The sequence below is a fragment of the Arthrobotrys flagrans genome, assembly GCF_004000055.1.
Source record: "Arthrobotrys flagrans strain CBS H-5679 chromosome Unknown unitig_9, whole genome shotgun sequence".
Lineage (NCBI taxonomy): Eukaryota > Fungi > Ascomycota > Orbiliomycetes > Orbiliales > Orbiliaceae > Arthrobotrys > Arthrobotrys flagrans.
In genome coordinates this window covers 1,166,862-1,177,208 of record NW_027137551.1, presented here as the reverse complement: position 1 = coordinate 1,177,208, position 10,347 = coordinate 1,166,862, and the positions used below count along the sequence as shown (strand labels likewise).

At 47.6% G+C, this 10,347-nt stretch overlaps 6 protein-coding genes across 6 annotated transcripts; 4 read left to right on the top strand and 2 right to left on the bottom strand.

Moving 5' to 3' along the window:
* Window positions 1–1,747: 1,747 nt before the first annotated feature.
* Window positions 1,748–3,226, top strand: DFL_005708 (uncharacterized protein; the record flags this gene model as incomplete). Its single annotated transcript, XM_067635006.1, has 1 exon — window positions 1,748–3,226. One exon carries the CDS (start codon window positions 1,748–1,750, stop codon window positions 3,224–3,226), a length of 1,479 nt encoding a protein of 492 aa, XP_067489480.1.
* A 104-nt stretch (window positions 3,227–3,330) lies between these two features.
* Window positions 3,331–4,163, top strand: DFL_005707 (uncharacterized protein; the record flags this gene model as incomplete). The annotated part of the gene is made up of 4 exons (XM_067635005.1): window positions 3,331–3,519; window positions 3,666–3,806; window positions 3,966–4,068; window positions 4,135–4,163. 4 exons carry the CDS (start codon window positions 3,331–3,333, stop codon window positions 4,161–4,163), a joined length of 462 nt encoding a protein of 153 aa, XP_067489479.1.
* An 88-nt stretch (window positions 4,164–4,251) lies between these two features.
* Window positions 4,252–5,609, top strand: DFL_005706 (uncharacterized protein; the record flags this gene model as incomplete). The annotated part of the gene is made up of 4 exons (XM_067635004.1): window positions 4,252–4,305; window positions 4,377–4,820; window positions 4,882–4,906; window positions 5,332–5,609. 4 exons carry the CDS (start codon window positions 4,252–4,254, stop codon window positions 5,607–5,609), a joined length of 801 nt encoding a protein of 266 aa, XP_067489478.1.
* Window positions 5,610–5,967: 358 nt separating this feature from the next.
* DFL_005705 (uncharacterized protein) lies at window positions 5,968–6,832 on the bottom strand (the record flags this gene model as incomplete). Its single annotated transcript, XM_067635003.1, has 2 exons — window positions 5,968–6,563; window positions 6,634–6,832. The coding sequence occupies 2 exons, from the start codon at window positions 6,830–6,832 to the stop codon at window positions 5,968–5,970; spliced, it is 795 nt and encodes a 264-aa protein (XP_067489477.1).
* Window positions 6,833–7,086: 254 nt separating this feature from the next.
* Window positions 7,087–8,443, top strand: DFL_005704 (uncharacterized protein; the record flags this gene model as incomplete). The annotated part of the gene is made up of 2 exons (XM_067635002.1): window positions 7,087–7,509; window positions 7,577–8,443. The coding sequence occupies 2 exons, from the start codon at window positions 7,087–7,089 to the stop codon at window positions 8,441–8,443; spliced, it is 1,290 nt and encodes a 429-aa protein (XP_067489476.1).
* Window positions 8,444–8,832: 389 nt separating this feature from the next.
* DFL_005703 (uncharacterized protein) lies at window positions 8,833–9,772 on the bottom strand (the record flags this gene model as incomplete). Its single annotated transcript, XM_067635001.1, has 2 exons — window positions 8,833–9,263; window positions 9,358–9,772. 2 exons carry the CDS (start codon window positions 9,770–9,772, stop codon window positions 8,833–8,835), a joined length of 846 nt encoding a protein of 281 aa, XP_067489475.1.
* Between the last annotated feature and the right edge of the window lie 575 nt (window positions 9,773–10,347).

Sequence of the window (10,347 nt, the reverse complement as noted above, 5' to 3'; positions counted from 1 at the left end):
GAAGGGTCTTTCCCGATTGAGGCTCCATCAACTTTTCAACGCCTTCTTGGCAGATACTGATTCGCGGTCTGACCACAAAATCATAGATGGGTTGGAATTAACCTTTTAAGTTCGAGGCTGGTCCGTTCGAAGGGCCGTAGGTTGGAATTTGGTAGGATTTTCCAACATGCATTCGGCAGCTATGAATACAGGAAGTTTAAGGGGTTAAGGCGGAGATAATGCTAACCAACGGAAAAACTCCACAACTCCAGCAGCTAATCTTCAGCCGTGTGACCGGTATATTCACGCTTATTGGGATTTCGAGTTAGAGGCGTCGTCGGCTGAATTCAGGTTTCGGTAGAGGGTTTCAAACTACTGTACACTACTAAGTAGACTCACACCCGTCAGACCATACTAAGTTTATTAATCTCTTAGTTCTAATCAGTTTTCTAGCGGTGTGTATCCGTATGTGCGTGTACGTGTACCTCTTGAATCCAAATATCCGTTCGAAAGAATATATTTGATTACTATCCTGCCGTGGCCGTACCCGCTACTCTTCGTATCTTGAAGTTGCGGAACTCGCCTAAGACTCCGAATTCGCGAAGGAGTAAACCAATCTTTCGGTTCTCAATGTCATAATCGCGCGATCGCATTACCTGATCACAGAACGTCACAACCCTCAATTAAATACAAGTGGAGGCTCACAACGTACATAGGCCTATGTCCAGGATGACGGCTAACCTTGTCCGAACTAACCAACTTCATCCAGCATCCCCACATCTCCATAACCCAATCAGTCGACGGACGTTTCCCGGCCCTCGCACAACAGACTGCAGTTCGCATTGACTTCATGAATTCTAGACCAACATCCTAGCTCCACGAAGTCAATATATCCCTATCCCAACCAGTAAACCAGTCTAGCGCCGTATTGTAATTGTGGAGAACAGAGAACTTAAGCATCAGCTGGTAACACAGAACTTTTTTTTTTCCCCTTCGCCTGCGAATTTCATTTGCCAAAAGTAGTGGACGGCGAAGGTCAACGCCCCCTAGCTGGCTAGTAGCTTTTGTCTAAGACGGATTTTTTTTCAATTGAGCTCCCCGTACCCGTAGCTAGCATGGGTGGTAATCTAACTGGCAATTATAAGGGGATCCAGAAAAGCCATTCTGGAAAATTTTCATGTTCATTCGGCGTTAGAATCCACGGAGGGGACGGTCAGAGTCCGCGTGGCCGAAGAGCAGTAGCGATATATATTGCACCATATCTTGCTCGTTCGCTGGTGAAGACGAAAATCTACTACTGCCAGTATCCTCAAAGATCTTTTCGGGTCTTTCTCCTCTGATCTTTATTCCAATCATTGAAACCCCTCCAAAACTACCATTTTTATATCACAATCATCATATACCAGCCCCCACCTGCCAGTAGTTTCCCTCCAAGTCTTGAGGTGACGTCGAGGTTCTGAGGCTTGCATGGTTTCTGGTAGAAATTTACGTAACAAGAGACATTCTTTGGTAGCACAACACAACGCGGAGTCGGATCACGGCTTAAGGGAGGTCGACATCATTAGTGCCGCAGAGGAGTACCAATCATAGAACGTATCTACGACGTTGGATATTTTTGAACAGGTGGACGGGTGTTTCATCAAAGGGATAGGATTCCCCGCATTTTCGCTGTTTAATTTCCAAGACGTCTCCGGTTTTCGAATTTTATTTTGTCGAAATATCATCCAAACTGCGATTCGCGACTGAAGTTCAAGGAATCCACGGCGGAATGGCTGCTCCAAGAACCACCCTCACCAGCCTCCCGCCCGAATTATTTCTCACAATATTCTCCTACCTCCCTCACCGAACCGTAAAAACCGTCATCTCACCTCTGCATTCCACAACTAGAACCTCACCCTCCAAATCGGCCCTCCAAACCCTTTCCTTCACTTCAAAATCTCTTCGAACAATATCTACACCCTACATCTTCGAAAGCATCACCATCAAAAGCCCTACTCAGCTTCAAGAATTCGTTAAAGATGGAGGAATCGGGGAGATGGTTGGAAGATACGTACGAAGGGTTGTGGTGAGATGGGAGGCATACGGCGGGGTTGTGAAGGTGTCTGAACAGTGCCCTCGAGACAAGAACTTGGATGTTTTAATGAGGAGGGCGGTGGAGTTGATGCCGAACCTGAATGCCCTGACGATGGACTTTCCTGGGGCGATAAACGCATTGGCTTGTGCTATTGTTGGAAGACAGGGATTGAAACATTTGCATGGAGTTAGTGTTAGGAACGGCAGGGCTGAGTACGGCGGTGAGATCACGGGGCTTCTCTATAAACTGGGGAAGCTAAGGGGGTTACAGAGTCTGACGGTTGATGGAACATCGACCTCTACGGACACGATGGAATCGAAAAGTGTGCTCCACCCATATCGGGGAGATTTTGGCGACCTAGTAAATCTCGAAGTCACCAATGTCTCAAAATTCAACGACAATTTGCTTTACAGCCTCATGAGGACAGCAAACAAGTCGACAGCTTTAACAGTAAAGAACTGTGCCGGCGTCACACTTTCCGGAACTCGGAAACTACTCACAGAATACGGTGGGAGACTACAATATCTATCCCTCGAAGTTCTAAAAAAACGGGTGCATGAAGGGCATCGTCCCGAACACGACGCGGAACACGAACACGAACTCTACCGCTTTTCGGACGGCGAACATCTCTGTCCCGTTATTCGAGACTATTGCAACAACTTGCAAATTTTGGATATATACACCAACAAGATTTGTAAAGAAATATTGTTTCCTAAGTCTACCGGAAGCGGGGCCATGACCGGCGGGTTACCAACACCGCCCGAGTCGCCAGACCTACCACCGACGAGAGTAATAGACATTCCGACGCCTCCGACCGATACAACTATTGACGCACGGGGTTTCGTAAGAACGGGCATGCTACCACCACCACTATTCAGCTTCCAAAACCTATCCTTATTCCACCAAGGGGAAGAAGAGGGATTGATGCAGACACCGGTTGAGAAGCGGCAAAAGATGAAAAGGGTAAAACTGAGGATCCCATATGATCCTTCATGCTACGGAGCAGGCATGGGAGGACCTAGTTTGCAACAAAGGTTTACGACGCTATGTGATGGAACACCGGCGATTGAGCTGCTGGAGGTTGGGAAGAAGGCGTTTGAAGAGGGAGTGGCGGAGTTGGCGAATGTGCAGGGGCATTGGAAGGGAGGTCCTTATCTGATCATGAAGGATTGACATGTATAGTATTAATATTGGCTTTCTACCAACTGTATCTATAATCGAGATGGTGTATATTATATATACCAAGTGAACTTGACATCCCGCGCTTTCATTGTGCTATGAACCATAGTCACCCCAAAGACACCCCGGAAATCGTTGACTGTTGCATTTTCAAAAAAGGCGCGTTGAGAAAGGAAGGCGCATCCGAGACCCAGCGAATGGGCAGGGCAGAGCTCCACAGGGCATCGGATGAACCTGCAGAAATACCTCATACGTCAGTACCCGCAGCACCGACAGAGCCTTTTCGGGTAACAGAATTTGTTTTTCTCCATTCTTTGGATTTTTAAAAAAAATTTTTCCCCAATTTTTTCTCTAAATTTTTTTTGTTTGTTCGAAGCTGTACGACGGAGAAGGAACTAAAGCGCTTGTCGGCAGCCTGATTGCTTGGGAATAGTTAACGGTGCAACCGGAGAAAATCTCGCACAAAACTCTGATTCTTCCTTCTCACCAACAACGTCCTTCTTCTCTCCATCTCACCAACATTCTCCGTCCTCTGCTTTCGTCCTTTGGCCACGCTGGGAATCGATTGTTTAAGGTATGTTCTTTATCTCGGTTCTATGAGAATCTCCTTGGAGCTTCGGCACTTTACAGTGTGGTTATCGGCATAGATGTAGATGGGGCCATCCACCCGACCATGCTTTGTCGCGATGATAGCTTCAGCTTCAAGACCAATTTCAGCTAACCCTCCAGCTAGCCTAGATACCTTCTACCGCCTCTTCAATCCTTTCGAAGGCAACTTGCATCTATCACACATTCATTCAAAATGTCTGAAGAATTGACTCACCCCACCATCGTCGGTATGGCCCCACCAACCCACCTTATCAACACAAACACCACATGCTAACCTTTCAATTCTCGAACAGACGGGTATATACTCCTTTGCTACCGCTAGGAACAATTCTTCGGATCTTTCAGAGCGACCGATTGATTTTTTTTGCAGATGGTTCCGTGAAATCAATGAGATGTGGCGTGGCCAGGCCATGACCCTCAAAGTCGAGAAGATTCTCCACCACGAGAAGTCTCTCTACCAGGACGTATGAGGCCAATTGCATCTCTACTTCGCTTCTTGAGTATTCTTTTAACGAATACCAATTGAATCCTTCAGGTTCTCGTCTTCAAATCCACCGACTATGGCAATGTCCTCGTCCTCGACAATGTCATCCAGTGCACCGAACGTGACGAGTTCTCCTACCAAGAGATGATCACTCACCTCGCCATGAACTCTCACCCGGAACCAAAGAAGGTTCTCGTCATCGGCGGTGGAGACGGCGGTGTCCTCCGTGAGGTCATCAAGCACGAATGTGTTGAAGAGGCCATCCTCTGCGACATCGACGAAGCCGTCATTCGTGTCTCCAAGCAATACCTCCCCGATATGTCGGTCAGCTACCAGCACCCCAAGGTCAAGACTCACATCGGCGATGGGTTCAAGTTCTTGGCCGACTACAAGAACACTTTCGATGTCATCATCACTGATTCCAGCGACCCGGATGGTCCCGCGGAGAGCCTTTTCCAGCTCCCATACTTCGAGCTTTTGGAGGGAGCGTTGAGAGTAAGATATATTTCAAACTTCTAGTGAACGGATTGATTGCTAAAAACTGTCGCTTCTATAGGAAGGAGGGGTCATCACGACTCAAGGTTGTCCGTTTCCCATTTTCTAAGGACCATTTGTATCCCCGTATCCTTCCTGTAACTGCTGAAGGCGGTCAAAAAGAAAGATCGAAAGAAAGATTCTGAGACCAAGAAAAAGAGAAAAGAGAAGGGACAAAAAAGTCTCAACAAAGGGGGATTATGCTGGGAAAAGCTGGATTCGGTTCGAGAAAACCCGTCTTGTAGTGATGGCCTCATCGATGCCAGTCGATGTTGTTTTTTCTTGAAAAAAAGGGAACGCCTTCGACGTCGGGTCGGGTTTTCCATCAGCCAATCCGCTTTTCTGACCTACAGCTCTTCCTCAGTTTTGAAACTCTATAACACTCTCCATCTCGTCTCCAGCTAGTTCTCCCCGGAGGATGACCTTTTGAACAAGAACCGGATTCGCTAACTTTTTCTTTCCTTCGTTATAGCCGAGAACCAATGGCTCCACATCGACCTCATCCAGAGACTCAAGCAGGACTGCCGCAAGACTTTCCCCGTTGCCGAGTACGCCTACACCACCATCCCCACCTACCCATCGGGCCAGATTGGATTCATGGTCTGCTGCAAGGACGCTACCAGGGATGTTACTAAGCCATTGAGGAGGTGGTCTGAGGAGGAAGAGGAGAAGCTGTGCCGTTACTACAACGCCAAGATCCACGAGGCTAGCTTCATCCTCCCCACTTTTGCCAGGAAGAAGTTGGCTTAGATGCATTTAGTGGATTATTTATTTGCCATTTGCTTATTTTATTTTTTTTCCCATGTATTCTGCGATACGGCGGGCATTAGGAGCTGTTTTAGGTTCCCTGCTTTTACTCGAACCCTGCTTATGGAACGTATCATGAAGGAAACGTTTCGACGGGATTACGTTACGACTTTTAATGAATAGATAAAAGCAAAGAAATGAGATTAAATTTTCCAAAAGGAAGTCATATCGATGGCATTGGCGGATTCTCCATAACTCCGTAAACTATGATTATAACATGCATGCTTTTGATCTATCCCAAATCTTGTTAAAGATCCCCCTTCTATATATCGTACACTATCCATAAATTTTAAAATTGAGATCAAAAGACTTTCCTATCCGCTAGAGCCTCCCTAATAATCTCCACCCCTTCTTCACAGCATATCCTCCTCCCTTCCCCCGCCAGCTTCAAGAAGTCGGTAATATCCCACCCTTGCCCATCCGCACTCTTCCCACCGCTCCCCTGCGAGCACTCCAAAGATTCAATCAACAATACTTCCCCCTCCTTTGAGAACGTAAGCGTATGACTGCTCTTGGCCAGACCCAAAACCTCACTATTCGGATTCCTAACCACGATCTGTTCGCCCTCTTCATCCGTCTCCATCTTATCATCATCACCGCTTTTTTGCAACTTGAGCACCTGTCCTTCGGTGCTCTTAATACCCTTCCCGCCGGCGGGACCCTGTAAAATAGCTAGGTGTACGCTCCATCCGACGGTTCTCATCGGAATGCCGGCGATCAAAAGGCTTAAGATCGTACAGTTTATCAACGGGGTGAGGAGCAACGGGAGGGAAGTATGGTCTTCAGCTTGGACTATCTGTGCGACGATTTGGATCAACGTGCGTGGGTGGTGGTTGGTCAGGATGAGGGATTGGAGGGTGGAGTGGATTAAAGATGAGAGACGGGTTTCGCGGACACCTAGTTGAACCACGAAAAATAACGTTAGTTTTATATACCCTTTTTTTTTGTCAGAAGGAGGAGGGAGTACCTGCGACCCCGATACCGGGTTTCACGATTACTTCGATGGTGGCATGGTTTGGTAACTCGTCTTTGGGACGGACTTCGAGGGGTCCGTTGACCGAGGTTAGGATTGTGGTGCGGGAGGTCGGACAGGTGTATTGGCAGGAACCGTCGGATTGGGGGAGGGGGTTGAGGGAGATTTCGGGGGTTAAGGGGGAGGAGGTCATGGTGGGTTGGTGAGGAGAGGTGTGGAAGTTGAGGTTGAAGGAGGGAAGCCGGGTGGAGCAGCTTGGATATGGAGAATGGAGAAAAAGTTGGGATGGCGGTGAGAATTACTGTATTTGGCTGTTATTTCCTGATTGGGTAATTTGGTTGTTGGATTTGGTAGTTCGCGGGGTGTATTTAATGCGAACTGACCTTCGCGATCCACGACTTGAACAACTTCACCGACCGGAATACCGATACATCTATAAAAATCACAATGGTCGAACCACAGCCCCCAACCTCGGCTCCCCTCAAACTACCGACACCCCGAAAGCCGCGACAAGACCGTACCCCAGCTGTCCCTCCCAAACCCACAGGACCTCTCACGGTTCCCTCCCCATCAACACTATCATTCACAACTCCAATCCGACGAATCGTAACTCCTACCGATTTAGAGCTATTCCATGCCTCCCCTGCTTATAGCTTACTCATCAACTTCGTGTTATCGTTAAACGAGGCTTGTATCGATAGGTCATTGAAGAGTAGCTTGAGCTATGAGGACGAGACACCTGCTGTCAAGGCCATCCTGGATGTTTTGAAAACAGTGGAGAAGCTGGTGAAGGAGAATCCGCGGGTGGATAACGGAGGTAGTAGGTTTGGAAATCAGGGGTTTAGGGATTTTTATGATGCTTTGGAGAAGGTTGGTTTGTAGCCAATATCACTCCGCAGAAACCAAGACTGCTGACACGGTATAATATCGAATGTAGAATAGTGAAACCATCCACCAATCCATGAACCTATCCCTCCCCCCCGGCGCCATAACCGAACTCTCAACCTACCTCCTCGAATCCTTCGGCAACCGTACCAGAATCGACTACGGCTCCGGCCACGAACTAAACTTCATCTGCTGGCTCCTCTGTCTCCACCAACTCTCCCACCTCCCCTCCACATCCCTCCCCTCGATCCCCCTCCACATCTTCCCAACCTACTTGACCCTGATGCGTCACATCCAACAAGAATACTATCTCGAACCCGCAGGCTCCCACGGCGTCTGGGGTCTCGACGATTACCAATTCCTCCCTTTCGTCTTCGGTTCCTCACAACTCTTCCATCATCCTTACCTTCGTCCTATATCTATCCACAACGCTGATATTCTCGAAGAGTTGAGTTCGGAGTATATGTACCTCGACTGCATCCGGTTTATAAACTCCATAAAAACAACGGCGAATCTGAGATGGCATTCTCCGATGTTAGACGATATTTCGAGTGCTAAAAGCTGGGGAAAAGTCAACGTTGGTATGGTGAAAATGTGGGAGAAGGAAGTCGTGGGGAAGCTGCCGGTTATGCAACATTTTTTGTTCGGAGGGATACTAAGCGCTGTGGAGGATATGGGGAAGGAAGAGGAGGAGATGAGGGAGTTGGAAAGTGTTGGGGAGGAAGGGGAGGGTGGAACGGCCGGGAAAACGGCGGAGGAAGTTAAGGGGTTGATGGAAAAGTTGGATAGAGAGGGGATGAGGCATGTGCACAGTAGCTGGGGGGAGTGCTGTGGAATTAAGGTACCGACGGCGATTGCAGCGAGAGAGGCCGGTGAGAAGGGGGGGTTGAGAAGTATCGGGCGGTTACCGTTCGATTAACCAACGTGATAGGTATAGATATCTTAGATTGGTACTGCTTTGGGTGTTTTTGGATCCTAGGCGTTTTTATGGCACTGGTAAAATTGGAATAGCATGATATCGATATCAAAATGATGAAAAAGGGAAACCGTCGCAATTATTGTACATGTACATACAATCGTGAAGAGCAAAGTAACTAAAAGAACCCCGGTACCGAAACGAAAGCAGAAAGCGGACAGTGTGATGAGCGAGAAACGGGAGGTTTGGTGAATGAGCTGTTGCATCAAGATTTATATATCGAGTGCGGTCTCGGATCCAAAGGAATCGTGGATCCGAATCAATCCCTGATATCATGGGAATTTCAGGATCACTTCCCACCTCCCATGCATCAGACAAGCCAGTCAATGGATTTAAACTTCTAAAGCCTTTGTAATCCCAACGACTTCCTTGATCAAATCCTTATAGCTACTCCTAAACTCCTCCTCATCTTCCTTGATCTTCTCCAATCCCTTGTCTTTCTCTCCATCCTCACCCTTCTTTTCCTTCTTCGACTTCTTCTTCCCGGCACTTTCAGGAGTAATCATAACCACGCTTGTCGGTCTCTTTGTTGCTCCGGCGGCCCCGAGTTCTGCACGGCTGGTGACAAAAATATAGGGGATTCCATGGTCTTCGGCAAGAACCGGTAAATGGGAGATGACATCGGGAGGAGAGATATCTGCTGCAAGGATGAGGAGTGGCAGGGTCTTGGGGTCTGGCTTGGAAGATGTCGAGTAGTTGGGGGATTTGCGGAGAGCCTTGACAACTTCTTTGACGCCACGCTTGAGGGCCTTTGTTTTGGCAGCTAGATATATTCAAGCCTCGTTAGCAGATCCGGTTTTCCTTGCAGATACAGGCGTGGGTCTTGATATCTAGACTCGGATAAAAGTTGCACATACCCTTCTTTGTAGTCTTCAGGACCTTTTTCGATAACTTCCCCTCGGCCAATGGCTTTGCAAAAGCCACCAGAGCTGCCGAAAGAACCGGCGAGTCACCCACTACATCAACCTCCATCTTAACATCCTCAACTTTAGCATCGACATCCTCATCAACATCAACCATCGAAGTATCCGCAGCCTCAACATCCTCGCCCTTCTCCTTCTTAACCTTCTCCTTCTTCTCCTTCTTTTCCTTCTTCTCGGATTTATCCTTCTTCTCTTTCTTCTCAGATTTATCCTTCTTTTCCTTCTTTTCCTTCTTGTCGGATTTTGACTTGGTTACTTTTGAAGACGATGGGTCGGCCAGTGGTGATGGGGATTTTGAGCCATCGCGCTTACGCTTTTTGGAAGCGTCTTTGATGGAGTCTTTGGCCATTGTGATAGGATTGTGGAGTACGGTCAATTGAGGGTGGTCGATGGGGTGGGTGACGCTTGATGGGATGGGATGGGCGTGGAGTGGATTGGGCTTCGTCGCGATATTGGGTTGGTCGACCCAAAGATTTTTTTCCGCATCGAAATTTTTTTTTTTTGTTTTTTGGAGAGGGGAAAACTTTCCTATTTTGGAATACCCTTGTACTGTAACACAACACGGGCAACGCAATCTTTCTGAGCAATTGGATGGAGTCATGAAGAAGCCATGCCGCATGCCGCGGGGACATTGTGAAAAAATATCAACTGGAAATTTAAACCGGGGAACTTGCAGAAAAGCCAGGATACATACCGCTGATACGACTCCTAGTCGCTAACCGCTAGGCAGTGGGTTTTTCGCAAGTATCATTATCATGCGGTATCACTTCAAATCTTTCTCAACTTCCCTTTCACTAAAGTAATCACGAAGAGCTCAATCCCCAACGTTACAACAGTCGCTGTGCCTCAGTTCACCATGATATCAGTCCATTCAATTCTAAGTACATAAGTATGCAATATGTAATTATGTATCGCATACCCTTG